General features: G+C 36.9%; 1 protein-coding gene across 1 annotated transcript in view; it reads right to left on the bottom strand.

Moving 5' to 3' along the window:
- Positions 1-3,070: 3,070 nt before the first annotated feature.
- Positions 3,071-22,743, bottom strand: part of LOC124632379 (proton channel OtopLc) — a 36,415-nt gene continuing 16,742 nt past the window's right edge. Inside the window, 14 exon segments of the mRNA XM_047167201.1 lie at positions 3,071-5,317; positions 5,449-5,616; positions 5,709-5,946; positions 6,291-6,575; positions 6,843-7,059; positions 7,949-8,116; positions 8,300-8,465; positions 8,546-8,706; positions 8,794-8,917; positions 9,324-9,407; positions 9,710-9,945; positions 10,035-10,219; positions 19,519-19,682; positions 22,285-22,449. Of these exon segments, the coding sequence (XP_047023157.1) occupies positions 5,177-5,317; positions 5,449-5,616; positions 5,709-5,946; positions 6,291-6,575; positions 6,843-7,059; positions 7,949-8,116; positions 8,300-8,465; positions 8,546-8,706; positions 8,794-8,917; positions 9,324-9,407; positions 9,710-9,945; positions 10,035-10,219; positions 19,519-19,682; positions 22,285-22,449 (2,502 nt within the window). The 3' untranslated portion in view covers positions 3,071-5,176.

Below are 22,743 nucleotides of genomic sequence, written 5' to 3' on the forward strand. Positions count from 1 at the left end.
AGACGTCAGTCAATTATTTGTCATGTCAGATTGACGTAAAAATGAAATGCGGCGTATTCAATTTTAGTGATGTACGTCCTTAACCGTCAAATCCGTAGCGGACCCCAATCGGGGTCTGAACATCAATGTCACCGTAAGCTCGGTTTAGACCCCAATTGGGGTCTGCGAATCAGTCATACACTTTCCTAATTATTTACGCTCATATTTATTTTCTTTCCAATCAAACCACATTTGTGAGTACTAAATAAAATAACTAAATAAATTTAAATTATTTTTACGCATTCAAACCTTTCATATTTAGCATCCCGTTAGAAATATACCTTTTTAAAATCCAATCGTAATTACCGGGAATTCTGATCGAACTCGCCATGTTTGTTTACATTAGTTGTTTTTTTTTAATTTGAAGACGCATAGACAAGATGGCGACGGTGATAGAAGTTTTGCATCGAATGATCCGATTCGTTAAAATAAAGAATCGATTTAATAATTTTATATTATTTGATATTATAATATTACTAAATTGCACTTTTGTATACTTACCATAATCTGAAAATAAATTAGGAAAAGTAAAATGACTTAATTTATTTTGAAAAAAATGCTAGAAAATCAGTGGTAGAAAATACGTTGTAGCCGGAATAAAAAAAATCTTCGGTTTTTAGGGTTTCTGAAGACGGCAAATGAAGACTTATTCTTCGGGTGTTTTATGTGCAGGATTCCTGTAGATCTGCCAAACTTAATGGCGATTCGTTACTTCCAACTTTTTAACTGAGCGGCAAAGCTATTTGACGAGAGCCGTAGTTAGGTGTAGTTATCGCAAAATTTTATGACGATTTTATTGTTTGAAGGGGCAAATAGTTCGCTGTTCATCGAAAGCTGGTCCAAGATGGAAAGATGGCCGCCGCCGACTTATTTTTAACCGACTTCCCAAAAAGCGGAGGTTCTCAATTCGACCGTTTTTTTTTGTATGTTTGTTACGCGATTACTCAGCCATTTATTTATCGATTTTGATGATTCTTTTTTTGTTTGATAGCGTGTACTTCCGAGGTGGTCCCATTATCATTAGGTCAGGATCTGATGATGGAACCTTGAGAAATCGAGGGCGACTTTCGAAAGTTGCAGAAATACATAGGTTGAAATCTTATCACTCAGGTGTTTGCCTGGTAGCACTATTCAACAGTGAAGGCTTTGAGCTGACCTGATGATGGAGACCAGTGAAGGTCGAGGGAACTCGACAACTGAATATTTAAACTTTCTCGTGTTTGTGCTTATATTATTCGTATTTACGAGGCCTCTGCAACAGTGAAGGAGATGGAGACGAGAGAAGTACGGTTGTCGAGTTCCCTCGACCTTCTCTGGTCTCCATCATCAGGTCAGCTCCAAACCTTTACTGTCTCATAGTGTTATCAGATATACATCTGAGTGTCAAGTTATAACCTTATCTATGCTTACAATTTTCGAGAGCTGCCCTCGATTTCTCAAGGTTTCCATCATCAGATCCTGGACCTAATAACAAATATGGGGAATATACCCTTTCGACCAAAAACAAACATCCAAATTGAGAACCACCTCCTTTTTGGGATTCGGTTAAAAATATTTGGTGACTTTAAAATCAATCAATTATTATTATTGTTTCTCATCATCAAATAAGTACATACCTTTGGTAGTTACAAATTGCATTATATTTCAGAACACCAGGCATACCCTCCGCCGAAACAAAAATCTTAGAATTGTTGAGAAATAATATAAGAATAAATTAAAATTCCGTAATAGGTAATAAAAATTCAATTAAAGTTAAAAATTATTACGAATGATGCAACACCAAAATAAATAATACATATAAAAATTTTATGCTAAAAACTTTCATAACACTTAAATATCATTTTTCTTAACAACAAAAACAAATTGAACCTATAATTTAAAATTAATTAATAAAATTGAAATAAGTTGCTATTAAAAAAATATATATAAAATTGGTATTCGATTATTTATAATAAATATCCGATTTAGGTATCGAATGCACACCGCTGATTGAAAAAAAAAAATACTCTATTCCAAATCTACTTCTTGTCTGTGACTTTGATCTTGTAAATTGTTCATTTTGACTGTGTATTTTATGTGCTGATTTTTTAGTTATTGAACATAAATAAGTGCACGAAATGTGTTGCAATGGATTGAAAATGTTATAAATATGACGTTTGTGTTGTGTTTGAGAAAGTGATGCGATTATTTATTGGTAAGTTTTCACCAAATTTGAAAGGCCTAACTTTTCGATAGACTTAAAAACACCGTAATTTTTATCTTTTTCTGAATTAACTGACCCCATTTGACCTTCGCACGTTGTTGTCAAATAAGTGAGCTCTAAAGTTATAGTTAAAATACTTCTGATCAGGCATTACGGACTTAGAATTCATGTGTTGAAAGTTAGTACAAATTTTTGACTTCCATGTCGCGATTCAAAATATCCCGCCGAATCAACGGTAAAGTCATATGTCAAAACCTTGTCGAGCAGAGGGGTTAATCGACTAATTTATCAATACAATTCAATTCTTTATTTGCGTTCCATATGTAATACAGGTGGTATTTTTTTTAAGTTTAAACAATATATTAGAAACAACATGGACCCGATAGGGCACAGCATAAAGAGGTAGGAGAGGTTATCCATTTAGTGTTTGTTATGTTCACTCACAAAGTGTTACAAATTCTTCTCAGAATTATTAAGTATTTTGTTTTTACCTTTTTAAATACTATTAAGCTAGTCTCGGTCTTTATTTTCGAGAGAGCACGTAAATGTCAGTTCTGTTTATGTATCTCTCTCAGGTCGTCTGGATTGCTAACCCATTATGCTATTATAGTGAAGGAATAGAAAGTGCACCCTCATTATGTAAATCTCTCTATAAGTATCTATACATGTAAAAGAAAGTCAAAAAAAAAGCTTGCTAAGGGGAGGTAGCTTAGATCTGGGAGAAGGACATAGGATATTCTTGTCACCACCCGACTACGGGAAGCAGTTATCTTGGGACGAGGGTGAAACCGCGGGCAGAAGCTAGTTGATAATAAATAAAACGAACAATCACGTATAAGTATTATTTAATTTATTCAAATAGACATTTACATATATTAATTATATATTTTAAAGTAGAATTTCCAAATTTTTGGTATCTATATAACACTGATTGAGTATCCACATAGGTATGATAATAATGTTAAAACCTAGAGTTACAAACATCGGTACATTTTGTTCCAAACATCAAGGTACACATTAAATATCACCTACAAAATTGAACAAGTTAGAAATAGTATAGTTTTATCAAAGGACTTACTAACAATTATGTATTGTTAAAAATATCGGCAGTGATAAAACAAGCCAAACACGCTGGTTGGTGCATTAACAACAAACAAGCCGAGACCTGTCATTGTTAAGCCGTTAAACTTTTCAAAAATCAATACGATTGAGCTCTTAATTCTTATTTTTTACATCCACTGTTTATCAATAATAAATTACTAATTGTAAACATTAAAATATTTTAAATCAATAGAAAACTAACTACATTCACTCGAAATCTCACGTTGTAAGCACACGTTACTCTCAGACTCTAGAGCAATAAGTTACGATTTTACCTTAAAAGTTAATTTACAAAATTAATAAATATAAATAATTGAGTATGAACTATTTTATACAAAATCCATAACATAGAAATGATATCACGTGTAAATCACGGTTGATCATTGCATTACACGAATAGAAAGGTATGTAAATTAGTCAGCCTATAAAAATAGATTGCACAAAAATCATTATGAAAATATTTGCTGAGAATAATTTTAACGTACGTTGCGTATAAGTATATTTTTGACGCTGTGAACTTAGTCCCATGTTAAAACTTCGCAAATTGTAATCGATTATAATGACTAATAGGTAGAAGTTACGGTCTAACAACATCACTAGTGATGTTGCCAGTAATTGTTTCTTAATTCTAGATCTAGTGTTACCACATCTTCAAACATGCTAACGTCAGCGCTATAAAATGTGCTTGTTACATAGTGATAAAAATTTTACATTTTTATGGCCCCTTTGCAATAAAAATGTCTCCTAAACTCAAATACCCAAATGATCCGTATGAAGCGGCGCTCTGCAGCTTAAGCGGCAGGTCTACTCTTTCTCTAAAGTTAAGTACGTTTAATCAGATATAGTTTTCGACACGTCAACTACCCTCTTATGATACCACATTATATTAAACTTTTATAGTAATCCTACATGTTTACCTCAAATTTATGTTGGCTAATAAATCTTCTGAAACTTTAATATAGTAATTAATTTTATTTTAATTAATTTTATATCTTAATATATATATTAGATACGGTTTTAAACACACAAAACGGCTCCCATTTTGTGTTGAAATGTTAAATTCATCGACAACATTTTTTCAAGTCAATTAATTACTACAATCAATAATAACAACGAAGAACCAGTCGCAGAGAAGATAGACTTTTATTTAGGTTGAAATGTTTCCAGAAATTTAAAATATTGTCAATTTTAATCAAGCCTTAACCCTAAAACCATGGCACACAAATTATTTCTAACAAAGGAGGGAACTTTTCACAACTGGGAATTATTTTATTATCGTGTTTCGATCGAATCATGTTAAAACGCTCTCATTCAAACTTTTAAAATTTGCAAGTATAGAATTCAGAAATCTGAGCAATTCTGTTTACGTATCTATTAAAGAAAATGAGCTGAAAATATGTATGCTTGGTCGCTTTAAAGTCTCCACAGTCAGTCTTTCAAGAAACCTAATTTTTATTGAATCTGTAAAAATAGAATGGAATGTGAAAGATAAACGAAGTATGAAAGAACCGTAGCAAATAATAACCAACATAACGATGATCCATAGGGTAGGTAGATCCAGGTGAATATGTCGTGTCAATTACAATACTTTCCGGGAGAGCAATTACTTAGACATTTCTACATTGTAAAATGCAATGTTTACCATCCTAAATTCGTCACACCTATACTAACATTTGAAATAGCGAGATGATTTTGAAACTAGCAGTAATTTTATCCGTTCTACCTACTTAAAAATTGCTGTCCCGGACAAGGACGAAATCCGTAGCATTCATCCTATTTGATTAGGATGTTGTTGATTGGACTTAGGTCTCCACCTTAGTGAGGTCGAAACGCTCACTCCAGACGCGCTTTGTAGCTAGTCTTCCATATTTCGGCCAGGGTGACAGCTGAGTGGAAGCGATGGAAAATACAAAGCGGTAGAGTGAAGCGCTGGACGAGAGACCAGGCTACGAAGCCGTAGAAATCGAGTTGAACCTGAAAACGAGAGTACATAATGTAAGTACAGTCGAAATTGACGATATTGCAAGAATAAATAAGGCTACTAGCGCTTATTAGTCAAAGAAGTATTAGTCAAAGAAGTAAATATAATTATAAAAGAAACTTACAGGGTTAGCCAGAACTTTTTGTGCTTCAAAGGTATAGATGAGCCACATGGTGACATTGCAGATCAGGAGGAAGGTGACAGCCTGACGGGCGGGCTTGCTGCGTTCTTGTTCGGGCAGGTGGACGCGACGGCGAGAAACATCGGCAATGAACAGCAATTGCAGCACCACCTATTTTGTACAGTAAGACACTTATTATCATAAAGACATCAGCGACTTAATACCTAATATAAGTAGCAGGAGAAATATCAAAAATAAATTACCTGAAGTACGCTCAAGCAGCCAGTAATCATGACGAGAAGGTTTGGCTCGTGAGTGAAAGCTCCCATTCCACCAGCGATGACGCTGAATACGGCATACACGAAGAGGCCAAACGCAGACACACGGAGCAGGATGTCGTTCAGATCAGACTGTTCCTCGGAGCGGAACTTCAAGGATTGCACCCTGCGGAGAGGCTCGGTACAGGAGGGAGGAGTATTGCTCCATTTCATCACACGACCACTAATTATACAGTGAGTTAAACCAAAAAATGGTAAACAAAACGACAACACAAAAAACAGATTCGTGTTAAGAAAATAAAAAATGCAATGAAAAATATTGATAATAGTGATGGGTGACAGAGTGGGGTTAGCACGGTCGATGTGCAAACATAAAATAAATCGGAGCCATTGATGGAGTAAGGGAGGTTCAAATAGGAACAGGAGAAGGTGCATGAATGGATTTGGAAGAAATAAAAACAAAATAATTAACACACACTAAGTTCTAAAACATAACAGGTAGTAACATAATGGTAACTAAATTGAGTAACTAAAAATGTGCAACCAATAGAATTCCAAAAATCTTACCGTATAAATCCGATCAGAATCGCCAGTATGGAAAGGACCATCAAAGCACAGTGAGACACATCGGCCAAATAGATCGACAAGCGCTTCAACTCGTGGTGTCTGATCAGGACGAAGAAGAGTATCAAGCAGATGAGAGAGGCGACCAGTAGCAGAAGTCCACAGAAGAGTCCCTTGGAGGCTCCGGCACAATCGACGCGGTTTCCACGCTGAGCCGCCGCGAGCGCCGCCGCCCTGCGGGAGAGAACAGCCTCCAGACGTCTTTCCAGATCTTCGTCGTTGGCCACGCTGCAACCAAACGCGTGCAATGTCACGGACGCGTTGCTACTGTTTAATTCTCAGTCTAATCTATTGTGCTCTATTATTAGGGAACTACTATGAGGAGCGTGACTATTATTGGAAGTTATTTGTCAATAGGTGTATGTTACATTTTTACATAATGTTCGGTTATAGGTAGCATTCGCGTTAATGGACGATTGAATGGTGAATAAATTATTATAAATTACTGCTGGCTATTGGAATATGGAAGTAGCATAATAAAAACAGTTATTTTACCTGGGGTAGCGGCCAATGTGCTTCCACATAACGTAAATGACGGCAGCCCCGATGAGGGAGTACTCAATGATGAACGGATACAGATAGGGCGCCGAGTCGGTTACGATAGTACCCATAATTGGGTTGCGGCCGCACACCGTAGTGTTATCAATATTGGCGATCAGCGCAGCTGGGTTCAGGCCGTCGAACGACTCGAAGATCTCAGACGAGTTGGTTACTGAAAAAAAAATAACATGGTCAACTATATTGATCACAGTACGGTCATGATGATAGAAAAAAACTAATCTACACATAGAAACTACAAACTGCCATCCTTCGCTATTCTAAGATTGGTGTCACTACTTATTGGTGTAGTACCCAGTGTTTGAAATTGAATATTTTTGTGCAACTGATTTGACTAAAAGGAAGATTTGCAAATCTGAGAACAGCAACCAGTGACCAGTGACATAAATTATAAGTACTAACATGCAAAAGACGCAACGAAATCTTATCCTAAAAGTAAAATTATGAGGAAACTCATGTGCAACGGACGCGAACGTGGGATACGTAATAAACACAAACAATATTCGTCAAACCGCAAATAAAAAGTGCAACGGCGTTTACTTTGGAAATAAGTCAATGCGACACTCCAACGACCAACCTGGCGAATGTGGCGGTTCATCTACGCGATAAGTTTCGACACTATTGCCCCACTCATCTCTATCAGTTACTATCTGTCCCGTAGACGTGCTTGGCATCATAGTCGATATAGCGCTAAGGATCGGTTTCAGAGTCGAAGTACGAAGCCACTGGAAGACTTCTAACATGGCCGTCTGGGTCTGAGTCGCTTTATCGGACTCCGTGGTTAGCGGTGCAAAAGATGTCGTAGTGAAAGGATTGTCATTAGGCCATTCTCTGAACTCACGACCATATCCCATCCCGTTGTCGTAACCTACCGTACTCTTAATAGTGTCGATCAGTTTTGACTTAGGGAATATACCACCACCAACGTTATGATATGATGAGATAGTTGCTGAAAAATTAGTCCAAAACACATTTTAATTGAGACACATGCACATGTTAGCAAAACTGGGATTTGAAAAACATTGAAGGGTGTGAATACTAACTTGTGGTAGGAGTAGTGGTAGGAACAGCTGTGGAGGTGACAACGTTCATGAGTTGCTCTCCAGTGGTCTTAGCGGTGGTTATAACGGTGGATGCGATAGAGGTAGCGGCGGTGGAAGCTGCACCGAACACTTTGCCGGAATGCCTCAGAGTGTGCTTACGGATGACTTCTGAAGACGGATGAGTTATTAGTTTTATTTACAAAAGTGATTAAAAAAAAAATATTAAATACAAATAAGCAGGTTAGTTGCAGTGGACTTTAGCTAATCTTCTAGATAAAAAAGAATACTAAAGAATTAAAACATTAATATTTAAGATGAAAATAAAACATATCGAAATAAAAATTGACTTACTTCCCAACACGCCTTCGCCGGAGTAACCCTGAGGGTTCTTGACGTGGTAATCAGTAATTTCCTTTAATGACTCAAGTACCAAAGTACGAATCCAGACACAGATGTTTGTGGCAACTACATGCATCAGACCGAATCGGGCAATCACTTTGAATCGGTGAATGTTTAGCTAAAAGAAAAAAAAATAGAAAATAAGAAAAAAATAATCAGTTTGAATTCTTGATTAAATAATCAATATGAGATAGTTACCCGCGAATTCATGAAAATGAAGTACATTTGCATGAAAGTGAAGACCATTTGTAAGACAGGATTGACTCCCTTCAAGATCAAGTAACAAGGTGACTCCAGAGGTAATTCGAAGAATGTTCCGAACTCCAAACCATTGTAGATCATAGTTCCGAGACCAAATGCTGGAATAAGAAATATATGTAACATTGAGAACACATATTTTAGTTTTGAAGTCATGGTCTGTAGATAAATAGTAATAAAATACTCACCAATTGCACCAATCCTGAGGAAGAAACTGCCATGGCTGTGGTCGTTTTGGGAAGTCTTGCGCCTGCGGACTGGTCTCGCAACTGGACCAGCTTCCAGCTCCACAATATCCTGCTGTTGCTGCTGCTGTAATTTTTACGTTAAAATTTTAATAAAACGCACAAAATGCTACCAAGTAAAGGACCAACCAGATGCCTTGGTTTAATTCAAATTGATCGCATAAAGATTACATTTGATGTTGATAACATTTTCTGAAAACAAGGTGCCAATCGCAACTAGCTTAGATACAATTAGTAAAACTAAATGAAACAGGAATTGTATGTTATTTTCAACTCAGGAAATTGACGATGCAACTCTAGTATGACAAAGTTAAGTCTGTTGACTTCCAAGTGTGATTACGAAGCCTACATGAAAGCAAGGTGATCCAGTAGCGAAAACAGAAGCAGTATAAACAGACGAACTACGACAGCACATCCAAAGCACTCCGTAATGATATGATACACTTCAAGCAGGATGCGTCAATATACCTCACCTGATCAGACGCATACAATTGCGCCATTTGCAATTGCAATTGCTGTTGACGAACTTTATCACGCATCTTACGGGGATACACCTCCTGCCCAAATGATATGGAAAAAACAAAAAAGTAGGCAGCGTAAACAAAAAGGGGTTCATGCGGCCTGATGTGATCGGACGAAGCGTTGACCATGATAATTGTGAACGGCCAAAAATAAAGTTGCGAACGAGTGCGTATCACAAAAAGTTTTAATAAACAAATCACATAATTGAAATTAACAAAATAAGTATATGGTTAACTAACACAGGACGACACGCGAAAGCGACAAGAGAATGTGGAATGTTAAATACAAAAATAATGGATGTGCTGTGTATGATTGTGCGATGTGAAGTGCCACTCACCTGGAATTGACTTTGTTTCTTAGCCTCTTTGGTAGCCTTATCCTTTTCTTCCTTATCCTTTCCTTTGTCTTTAGACTTGGAATCTTTCTTGCCATCTTTCTTATCTTTGCCTTCTTTTCCATCTTTGCCTTCCTTCGCTTCCTTATCTTTGGTTTTCTTTTCCTTTTCTTTCTTGGGCTTCTTCTCTTTTGGCGGGGGCTTCGGTTTTGGCGGGCTTCCACTGCAGCAGGCACTCTCTGTACAACGTCACTCATTTTGTTAGAACAATCGTGAACATAATTGATGTTGCTTGAATAAAAAATAACTGTATTTAAAAAATAATTACCTTGGAGCAAGAAGCAGAAGACGTACAACAAAAACAGAATGCTCATGCCATACAGGTAGGTGAAGAATCCCTCGTAGTAGTAAAGAGGGAGGTTGTGTGTGATAACATCGCTGATGACGTAAGCTATGCACACGACAACCAGGAGCTTGGCGTAGATGAAACTCGAGATGATGAACAGTGAAGTTCTGTAAACAAACAAAAGAAAAACGTTATGTCCCGCCAAATATTACAATACGAAGGGAAATGCGTGGGTTGTCGATTGAGCAACTAGGAATTTTAATGTTCCTAATATTTGGGTGTAATATTTAAAAATTTCACTTCAGTAATATTTTTTAAAATGCTTTCATAGAATTTACCCTTTACACTGTTTTTTACAAACTCATAGTTAGGTATTTAATTATTTGCAGAATATAACAGTCACCTACATATTTTCGCTAGTAAGTAATAAGTAAATACATCGGTCTTCGATACAGTTTTATATATTTATTTAATATAAAATAAATAATTGAAATTATTATACTGATAATATTTATGATGTTCCATTTATTTTTATTTCGTTTTTAGAAAGTTATAAAAAAATCGAATCATAAATTAAAGTTAAAATAATTTTATTTAAAATGCAGACGACCGTATTCTTATGCACATACCAATATTTATTTACTTAATTATTTACAACTAAATATGACGATTAGAAATGTATTTAAAAAGTGATAAAAAATATTAAAACCGAATCGATAAAATCACTACACAACATACTTCTTAGACGGCTTGGGCTGGACGCACTTGAGCTCCATCTCTTTGTTCGCATTGTTGTGCTTCTCCGCGATGGCGATGTCACTGCCCTGCTGTCGGTGCTGCCCCACCGGCAACGTCGCCATGTTATCCACAGACTCCAGTTCAACCGTCGCCACCTTCACTTCAGCCTCCGTGGGCTGATGCTTATCTTTCCCCATCACTTATTTCAACACTCAGGGAACAAGAGGAGTTACAGAGTGCCCATAATGGAGTGCTCAGGGTTAAGGACAGGTAGAGGACCGAGGAACGCGTTAAAAGACCTCCGGAAGTATTGAGGTGCGGCGCCGAACCGTGCCTCTGGCTCGAGTGTACCGGGAGTTGCGCAGTAATGGATGCTGCGCGACGCTTCTCCGCTCAAAACAGGGGCGTCACCGACCCTCCGTGCGCACCCCATTTTTGTATAAATTGCACTCTTTAATGGCGAGAGGGTCTTTGTAGCTTTTATGGGAGGAGTGTGAATGTAATGTTGACCGGAGTGATGTTTTAATATTGAACTTTGATTTTGCAAGTATTGACTGCAACATATTGATAATATACGAAAATACCGCACCACCAAATTTTTCCTTAAATTGATTACCATTTTCTGACTTATATAATTTATCGTTCGCTAATATGCCAAACATGAGTTGGCCGTAGTACTGAACATTCCTAACCAAACATAATCCAGGAACTATTTCCCAAAAAGATTTTGGGCAGCCCTAAGCCGGCGGCACGCGGTCGATAGAGGCGCGTCTCTCCCGGAAAGCTTCGGGAGGCTGCGCGAGCGACCCACTGACCCGGCGTGCCCCAACCTCCGAACACACCCCACCACTATATTGACAACCCTAATACTGCACATGCACGTGTACTAGAAGGTATACCTATAGAGAACGTACATTATAAACAAAGGAATCAAAGTTGGGAACAATTAAGGGGACGTCTTATGAAAGCGATTTCTGTCGTCTTCTTTTGTTTGATTATTTGGATCGGGAGTGCTTAATTATGTGTTGTGTATGTTATTTAATTCTGAATAGTTTATTGTTTGTTTTGATTATATTGTAATCTGGCTAATGGAGCTAAACCAGCACATAATTCAGGTATTTTTACCGTCTATCTGTTGAAGCGATAAATAACATTAATTAATCGATTTAAAGAGAACACTATTAAAAGATGTTTTGTTTATAATAGCCGGATGAGATCAGCGAAGCGCATGCGCGAACCGATGCTCCGAAGCTCGCGGGTTCATTGAACCATTTCAAGTAGTGCCAAGTTTACTATTTGTTATTTTTATGGCTATGTTAATGGGTAGTTGTAGAACTAGACTATTATTAGATGATGCACAGGGTATTAGCAATAAGGACAAAAGTAAACTGACCCTAAGGTTCGACCTTCTTATTTCCAACGTCGTTAATTATACCCATCTTTTTAGTTATAATGGATCAGATAACTTTGTTTTTATTTATTTTGGCAAAAAATACTTTCGCCTACTAGGTACAATCATAAGCGTAAGCCAGATTAGTGGTATTTTAATTTCCCTTTTTATTCCCCTTTCCCCTATTTTGATTTCTCCATACCTCTCATAAAATTTAAAGTAGCGAAATGATAACACATATATGCTGAAATCAATTACATTAAAGTAAACATAAATGATGATGTTATTTACTCTCAAACTGTAAAATAAACACATCAAACATTCTAACGTTAACGAGCCACTTAAAGGCAAAAACTAATCCAGACATTTAACCGCAACCGCTCAGTAATTGCAAAACCACGATTGCCAAGCTCTGATTTAAGTCATTTTAGTTAAGACGCTATAATTAGTGGTGACCCAGAGACATACGCTAAAATCGCCACATGCATAGCGAAGGACTGACGCAATAGACCACTCTTGGTGCAATTTTAACCTCCTTTTGAACCAGGATTCAATCGCTTCCTTTATAAATGTGCAACATACATGGAAATATTCAGTTGTATATAAGTTGATAATTATAATAAGAACTTATTACTGGAATTGACTTTGAGAAATCAATTCTCCAGAAGAGAGAGTAAATATCACGATTCTGCGAAAAACTACTTGGGTAAGTAATTAAAATTAAATCGTGAGAAAATCCAGCAAGTAAAACTAGATATAAGCAATGTGTAGGTATATCTGTTGCTTGTATTATGCGAAAAAATCAAAGACTAAAAGGCAGCGACATTAAATTATATAAATAGTTCCTATCCTATCTCGGAGGATTCTTAGAAATTGCGCTCAGAAATTCTAGAGCAGAGTAAGAATAACAGTTTCCACCGGGAAACGGGAACTAATGCTAGCCCAGTTTGAATGATAACTCTGCTCTTTGTCTCCTCAAAAGCTTTGTAAAAAAACTGTACAACTTTTTATTTGAACGCAGTGACCCATTTTTTGAGCCGCTTGTGTAAAAATGCTATTTTTATTAGGGTTCAGTGGCAACGATTATTGGGCTTATGTTTAGAGCGTTCAATATTGTGTCACTTTGTTCCCGACCCTGTTTTTTGTAAGCGACATGACGCACAATGGGTGCTGAATATTTTACACGTTTCAGAGATCATGGGTGCATATTTAGTTAGGTGTTTGGAGTTTACGTATTTCATTGTCAATAATGCTATAGGTGTGACTGGATATAATGGTCGATAATCAAGCAATCTTAGAATCTTATACAACATGTAACTTAATTAACGCACATCCTGAAATTAGTTTGTTCAGAATCGTTTACTGAATCGATTTATATCATTTTTAATATAGGTAATTTTTTATTCCAAAAATAATTAAAACTACGGAAATTATTGTCATATTAACCCTGTATAGTCAAAACAAATTCAAATAGACCATAACTCAAAGTAATAAGACTTCGTGTATTGTCGGCTTTTTCCGTAGTTTCGTTATGTTGTATCGAGTCGAGCGGCGCGCGGCGCGATATTTGCGTGCGTAGTAGTATGACCAAAAAGTTCTCCAAGAATTGGTATAACTAATTTAGTAAATAACAATGCATATACATGTTAAATTAAAAATTCAGTGTATGTATTATGATTATAACATAATATTCTAATTGGGGTGTCTGAGGGTGTGCGTTAATTACGTTACATGTTGTACATTGAGTTAAACCAGATTTTAGTAGCACAGTTTCAACTACAATAGTCAATAGTCTATTAGAGGTCACACTGAACCTAACCACTTATACTTAGGAATTTGCATTATGGATTACGAACAGAAACATCGGAATACAATTGCTTCCGATTCTAAGAAGTACTCAAATAAACTCCTGTCTTAAATTATGATGTCCTCCTAGCCGATTATCGGCTACGGCGGCTGTTCTCATGTAAGGAGATTAGCCAACTGCGCAGGACATATTATAGTGCACAAGCATTTGCGCAGACACAGGTGCACTCCCTATTCCTTCACTCTCATAGCCCGATGGGATGGCAATCCGACACGACCGGAAAGAGATCAGGCGCAGGACCGACATTTTCGTGCTCTCCGATGCACGGGTGAATCAATCACCAACTTCCAGGCTTCGGGCTGCTTTGTGAAAGTCTTCTAAAACCCACAAAGCGATTTCGACTGCCCGACTCGGGAATCGAACCCGAGACCTCGTGCTCAGCAACCACACTTGCGACAACTAGACCAACGAGGCAGTTAAAAAATACTACTATTTATACTAAGTACTTAAATTATACTATTTATACTAAGTACCTAATAAGTAAAGCAAGTAGTGACGGAACCCCAACGTAAAATAAAGACGATGCGCTTAAAATGCAATTTGAAAGGGTAATGTGGTTGTGGGTTAAAAGCTAGTAAAATTGCACTATGCAGCGCCGGGTGGTACTTAGTGGCTGGCTGCCAGGTCATTGGTTTAAGTATGATAGTAAACCTTTCTCCGTCGACTTTCCTCCACTTGGGAGGAATAATAGAGATGACGTTACGCTGAGTTTCTTTTGTTTTCGTTTTCAATTTTGTTCTTACAGCGCTTTTACACAAGCGAATTTTTGTTGCGCGTAGCAAAACGGAGCTACGGCAAAACATCCCGAGCGGAAAACTGAGGTTTAAATCAGCTAGTGTGAAAGTTAATTGATAAAATGATTTTTAAGGAGCTAAGCTAGATACTAACTTGGTTTGAGATTTCATGATTTTTAATGGAATTTTGTGATGTAATATTTTTTGCCATTTATTCCGGTAGTAGTAATTAGTCCGATAGGTAACGACAGTTATTTCTATGCATTGTATTCTTAAGTTTACATCCGATTTAGAGGTAAATCTACGATGCTTGTGAGAAAGATGCACAATTAAAATCAAAATGTTTTTTGTACTATGATAGTTTAACATATATCTATTTAAATGCCATAGTTTAATAGCTTGAAATAGCTTCATTTCCTGCACTCGACTTTAATAACTAATGCAAGATACGACGCCGACTATAAAATATGATTATTGTAAGAGAAATAATAATTCAATATACGCGAGCTTTTAATGGCTGTTTCAATTGCTTTGCAGTTTCAAATACAGCGTGTGAAGGAAATATACTGTACTGCGGATTGTGGTAAGTGAATTTAGATGTTTTTTATAATACTTCGACGTGTAAAATGCGGATATACTGCCTACTTTTATTAGTTTCTTACTCAGGTATAATCATCGGCACGAATCTTGAGCTTCACCTGCGCAGAAGTAATTTATTGGGTCCCTTTTGTGGTAGGAAGTGAGGCGTGGGGGCGGGCTAAAGCGGTGATTGGCCCGCAGTGTATCACGTCATAGCCATCACTCGGGATTGGTTCTTTGCTAATAAATCACTTCTGCACAGGTGAAGGTCAGCGCTCAAGATTCGTGCCGATGATTCTACTTGATCTAATGTAACTGCAAAATCTTTTAGTTTTCGTGAAATAATTTTGCCACTTCGCAGAACTCTTTCACTGCAGTCAAAATGTATGAAGAAACACTGGAGCGTAAGTGGGAGATGTTAAATTACTTCAGAGGGGCAAAGTTATTTGGCCATAATTATATTCGGACATATTTTACTCAATACCCTGTGATTAAGTTGCAACCCACAAAGTACTCGTAAATCGGCTTCAACCAATGGAAACATTGGGTTTTCCACTGCATTTACTGGATTATTTAAATATACTTATTTATCCATATCAATGAGCAATATGCAAATCGACAGATTAAACACACTATTTGCAATAGGTATTCAGCGCGTAATTAATCTAATTAGCCATTACACAAATAGCCCTAATTAATTATGATGTGCATCGTACGATCAATAAACACCACATTGTGTAACACGGCATAGCAATTAGTTGCATTTAAAACTATCTATGACATAATCTCTATTGCTATCGACCTTGTAGTCATACGTAGGTACATCATTATGTAGCTTAGATCATTTAAGCCAATCAGATACGCCATCAATGTGCTTCTGCCAAAGGTGTAAGACCACCGTTCGTAGATAATCGTACCTACGTACATACGTGCATCAAGTTCATGCTTACATCATTTTTTAACGATGGCAAAAATCATCAAATGACCCTTCCCGCTGTGGGTTAGCAGCGGTGAGGGAGTGTCAGACCTTTACTGACTATAAAACCATCGTGCTCCGTCATAGGCCTTTCATGTACCAGGGCCACGGTAACTCTTTCAAACAATCCCGCAGTACATGCTTACATGTTAACTTGTAACTTCACTTGTTAAGTCACTTTCGTATTTTTTACGGCAGCAAGCCGTAAAAAATACGAAAGTGACTTCTGTAAGTATTTTTGACGGCTTGCTGCCGTAAAAAATACGAAAGTGACTTCTGTAAGAAGTAAAAAGTTCTAAGAAATTATAATATGATCGCTAGAGTTTAATCCTATCTGACTTTTTCGCATAGACGTTTGATAGCGGCTCCAGATAGTTACCTACTCTAAGTTATATGGCTGAATAAATACATACAACAATGTGTCTGGCAAACGATCGCCGATTTTATCGCTGTAAAGATAGTTTAATGGAGATGTATGGTGGTTATCGCAGTTCGGAGGTTAAGGAGCTCCCATCGCGCATATATGAATATGAATTGAAATGTATCTATGTACATACAATAACATATTTCAAGATTAATATCTAGGACCCTAAGGCCACAAGCTCATCGACAACTATTAAAGCAACTGTTTAGGTACTATGATTTTTCACGATCAATGTTCAAAGTAGGCAGTTGTTTTCATGAAAACTAACGTTTAAGTTGTCGGTTGTTGCCCAAGAAAATAACTGCGGGTTTGTCAAAATGCAAGAAGCAGAATGGGGATGTACCTATGCTAAAAAGTGCCTCATTTCCATGAGCAGCTTTGTTGCCCTGAATTCATTGCTTACGAATTGGCTTATGTTTCAACTAGCTGTTCTCCAGAGTTCCACGAGGAAAAGTTTGTATAAAGTAGTCTATGTCCTTTCTCAGGTTCTAGCTCGCGTATCTGTGCATCAAATTGCAACTTAAATTGGTTGTTAATTTTGACGTTAAATTCGGACAGACATAAGACACAGATGATTTCGCATTAGTAAGGAAGGAGGCTTCATAATATACAAGACATGCAGTCGTCTAACTTGCAGCAGAAAAAAGATGAATCTTGCCTCCGATAAAACTTATCAAATCAAATATAATATCGTTACCATATCAACGAAAACTTACCAGAGATTAATAACAACCCAACTCAATTAGTTACTAACAATTTCATCCTCGATCGATATCCTCGATCAATGACTTAACCGACTCAAAAGCCTCGCCGTTCATCAACTGCTAAACTAAATCATATTCTATTTCTAACGCGATAGGGTTGGTATTAGAGATGTAGTTTATCCTCACACGTGTCCTTATTAGCTTCAAATGGGTAGGTACGGGACATGGAGAACGAAATGACTATCGGAGGTGCCATAATCGCCTAAGAAAGTAGTGCGCCAAAATGCGGGTGAGCGGAAGACGAGGAACGTTACTGTTTTTCCCTTATAAGCCTTCTTTGGCCCCGATTACTTTTTGTAAGACCAAAAATCATCCAAAAGGACCCGATTTTTGGTCATGCCCACTATACGAATTTGAACTAGAAGATGGCGCCTGACCTACCTGCATTATGGCATCTCCGCTCATCTTTCCATACTCCGTGGTTAGGAACCATTTAATCGATTGTCCATCCATGCGGCATGGAAGTGCTTTGATTACCGCTTCCTCCCCTTTATTTATTTTTAAATTGTTCATCGAGTTTTTTGTCCTGGTCAGTATGTCTTTTATGAGCTAAATAGACTGTTATGTACTATTCTGAAGCGACCTATTTCGTTAGTATAACAAATGTACTGATTAGGGCATTTAAACAAATTCACGGATAGAGCATGACAGCTAGGGCACTGTTGGTTTTTTGGCCAGATTGGAAATCTTACGTTAAAATAAAATAAAACATTACACATGCGTGTTTAAGTATGACATTAACTTGACATTAAAGTTTTTGTCATCTGACGTAAAAGTTTGCTGATTATAATGTACGCTATTTATATTCTGACTTTAAGTATATAGCGTTTAGTTTATCCTCATTTGTTCAATTCATATACTTTTTCAAGATTATAATAGAGATTTCAGTAATGGCAAACAATGAAAACCAAGCGTAACATTTTGCCTCAAGCCTTCACTTAAACAAATAATTACTTAGCTTTATAAAATCTTGAGCTTTCTCAATAGGCCCCGTAACTAAGACAAAACGTTGTTTAATTGTGTTTATTTGTTTTACGAGACCAATCCATCAATGTTTCAGACGTAAATTATCATAAATGAAAATGGCCTAGTTTTAGTCGACTAGGTAACTAAAGGCTTTATTGCCTACGTTTTAAAGATTATTTATTCTTAAGTTTTCTACGGACGCGAATAAAACTGCAGGAAGAGCTAAGTAAATAGAGCCAATAATCATAATTAATGGCTTTATTATAATTATTGATGAATGTTTCTTAATGCGCTTATTGAACAATGCAAAAGATTAGCATAGTTACCTACTGCAGCTAAATTAGTTCTACTTAATCAAAATGTAGGCAAGCAATATAAAATTCCATTGTTTCGCCTACCTTCCACGCGATTTATTGTAGGATCAAAACATAAATAATTCATTGACGGATCTCAGACAAAGATTAACTAGGCTGCTGTTTATTACATGTATTTATGGGAGGTAAAACCTTCGCTAAATATAGCTTAGAATATAATGAGAGTCTAGACAGTTACGTATGTGCATAATTACTGCGATTTTAAACAGTAAACAGACGATAATTTTATAGAGAGACGTCTGGTTTCTATGGTCGGAGTGTACTTACTTATGAAATTAGACGTAGTTTTCTAAGATGAGTATGGGTACTTATATTTCGTTTATCGAGACTGCTGATTTGCAGTTGTATAGTAGGATCTAAAGACGAGTTTTTCTTGTAAAATCATCATTTCTTACGTACTGAAATATTTAATTCAATAACTACTTTTAAAAATAAAAACTACAAACTAGAGCACACTGCAAACTTTTAGTCAGCTGAAAGTTTGTTTGGGCAGTAGCACATAACTAACATCAGGTATTCATTCATTCCGGTAGCAGAATGACTGAAACTTTTTTTGGAATCAAGATACTCTTTAAAAAAATTGTCAACAGCGGGTCAACTGACTGTTCAGTCTGCAATGTGCCGGGACTCTTAAATGGTAATAAAATTACTCACTTGGCATTTTTAGGCGTAGAATCAGGTTGGCAGCAGGCCCTGTACCTCAGCACCACCTCAGTGGGCGTTAGGGCTTCGGTCTCGTCCGGCGGCGCATCGCACTCGTCCGCGACGAGTGGCGCACGCGCCGGCGACGTGTGCGACCCGTAGCCGTCGGAATTCAGCTGGAATTGTTATAAAATACTCTAATATTATGGATTGGTGAAAAATTCTAGACACTAGCCATTTGAACAGTCATTAAGTTCTGTTTCTATCTAGCTTATAAATAACTTGATATGTAAGGGCCGAACATACGACCTGTTGAGTGGACTTCTAGCCGACCAGTTCCAGCTTCTGACTGCCTATGAGAGTCTATGTACTGTAGATGACTGCCAGGTAGCCAACCAGTTCCATCTCCTGACTACTTACAATGAGAATCTAAAATCTATAGAGGACTTTCTGATTACAAGACATTAGTACGATTGAAGTTGCAAAACTGGAGGACAGCTAGCTAGGGCAGGTATTCGAACAGGAGGTACGTAGTAACATTGAGACTAAATTGAGACCATATAGGTAATATTAAGTAGTTAAGGATCGTACCAAAAATATCTAAGTATCTACGTATACCTACGGCACGACACTGAAATGCACGCTGCAGACACAATGCAAAAACTAACTATTGTTTGGGGGTCATGAGCGATCGCGAGACGTTCAGAAACTGCTAGAATACATTATAGCTACAATATATTTTACCAATATACCAATATATTTTCAAAGATACTAATGCTAATATTGTATACTTATATGCCAATGTTAAGAATAACTAGAATTAGCACGATTAAATCCAAACCCAATACCAGAGAAACCATAAATTCCATTGACATGTCCACAACTTCCACTTTACGTTTTCGTTTCATTTGAAATAACTAAGATTAAGACACTAATAACACTATATATTATTACTATTCTTTACACCATTCTTCACTGAACACTCAATTCGTACAAAATTCCTTCTAATGATTTTGGTTGGTATAACTGCCTGACAACTCGATACAGACTAACACATCAATGTTTTGTATTTTGAAACAAACAATAACATGCGAGTCTAATTTCGTCATTTGTTTTCACAATAGCAACTAAATACAGCATTCATTCTGTGAATTCAAGTGCAAAGCTGCTCCCTAAACAAATGGGACGTGCTTAAAAGGTAAGTTATTTGAATCATAACAACTTAAATAGGTCTTCTTGTAGACCTCTGGCATCAAACAGGCATGGGTATAGTGATTTTTGTCACTGCACCCACTTCATTAAATAAAAAAATAATCGATCTACCAAAAATATATCTAGGCCATTTCGGAAGACTTCTAAGACACTTCGGAACCTACGCGGGATTCGTCGAAATCCATGATTAATCTTGCACTGCCTGGATTCATTTCATAGGTATCCCTAACTTAGCATCTCATCGTGATTGGCAATATAACATAATCCTGACATAGTAACGTCTATCATTGTTACTACACCTTGCATCGTAAAAGTGTTGTCACGGCCGAAAAAACGACACATACCTAGGTATTGCATGTGCAACATACTTAACCTTACCTGATTTTTATGCTACATAGAACACTAACAATGCCCAGTGCATCACTAATTTAGTCGATACCGTTTTCAGACAGGCTGATTGTAACTCTATCCTTATTTGTATTTCTAATGTCTAAGTGTGTCTACGTTTTATGACGTTTATCCTCTACAGCAATCTTAGCATCCATTTTAGAATACCATGCATCGGCTATAAAATCTCTATTAATAATTCCATGGTAACAAAACAGATGCCAATTGATTTTATGACTTTTATCTAATTCTGTGCATTGTTTCTCTATTTTAGTGCATGACTATGATAACTACAAGATTGGGAAACAATAAAATGAGTCTACCCATGGTTCATGAAATACTAAAAAGATAGAAAGAAGAAAAATGTCTAAAGGAAACATACCTGTACGAACAAACGTTAGTTTTCAAACAAAAACGATTCTGTTGAGTAATCATTTTATAGAAGATATAGTCAGATACCATTTTAGAAGTTTAAAACAAACCATTTTCTTTGAGAGGAAATTCATAAGGTCAATAGTAAAATAGGTAAATCATATATTAGAATAATAAATCATATTTAAATATGTCAACTGCTATCAATGTTCTATAATTACGGAAATATTTGGTAATATCTTTATTTAAGGTATTCAAAGAAGACTATTTACTTAGCAGGGTACCGTGAAGAACTCTGATATCAATGTAAGTCTGACATACATTGCCAATTGGACCCAATTTAATGTTTACTGAATTCGACACATTACCCAACTGGGAAATGAGGTGTGAAGCCAATACTTCAAAGGTTTTGGAGTTTCAAGGAGTCTCTTACATAACTTCAAATCATCTGGAAATGGTCATGGACTTAACAGCCCTTTTCCAATCAATAATCAGCTAAGGTGGTTTCCAGATATAAGGAATATCTTTTGGTTTGTCTTTGCTTATTTAGAATCACAACACATTTCTATTCATCTCCTGGGCGTAGCTATATTTATAGCCAACATTTTGCCAAATCAAACCTAGATCCTTAACTGTTAAAGGAATCAATGCAGCCAAAATGCTACCGATTTTTTAAAACTGAAGATAGTTTTTACGTACGTACGTATGCCCTAGCTAGAGGCACTTCAGTAGATAAATAAATAGTCTTCAAGGCCCCAGAATATTCATAGCAGTTATAATGAAAGATGAAAATGAAGATGAGCTCACTTTGACGATGGTGCCGACCTGGTTGTCTTGAGACTCGAGCGGTCGCTCGATGGGGGCCCGCTGGTCCTTGGTCTCCGCGTCTACCGGCGCGCCAAGCAGCCGCTCCTTCATCTCGTGGATGTAGGGGCAACGCTGCATCGCGATGTAGAACTCGCGAACGCGCACCTGAGAAAATATATTAGAATTCTAAGAAAAAACAAACGAAAAAGATTGTCAAATAGTCACGAAATCTTAGAGCTTTTTCATATTGGAGGATTTTCTGATACCAAACGACATCACCCGGTACGTACGGGTGATACGATATCGGACGGAAATTTTGCCAGTATGAAAAGGCTGTTAGGAGATAAATGCGTAAGGTTGCAAAACCAGTTGAACCGCGCAGAATATCCGAAAAAACTTCGTTTTTGCTTACGACTTGTTCTTAGGAGTATAGTGAGAGTTATAAATTGGAGCATTCAT

This window comes from Helicoverpa zea, chromosome 8 (assembly GCF_022581195.2).
Source record: "Helicoverpa zea isolate HzStark_Cry1AcR chromosome 8, ilHelZeax1.1, whole genome shotgun sequence".
NCBI lineage: Eukaryota > Metazoa > Arthropoda > Insecta > Lepidoptera > Noctuidae > Helicoverpa > Helicoverpa zea.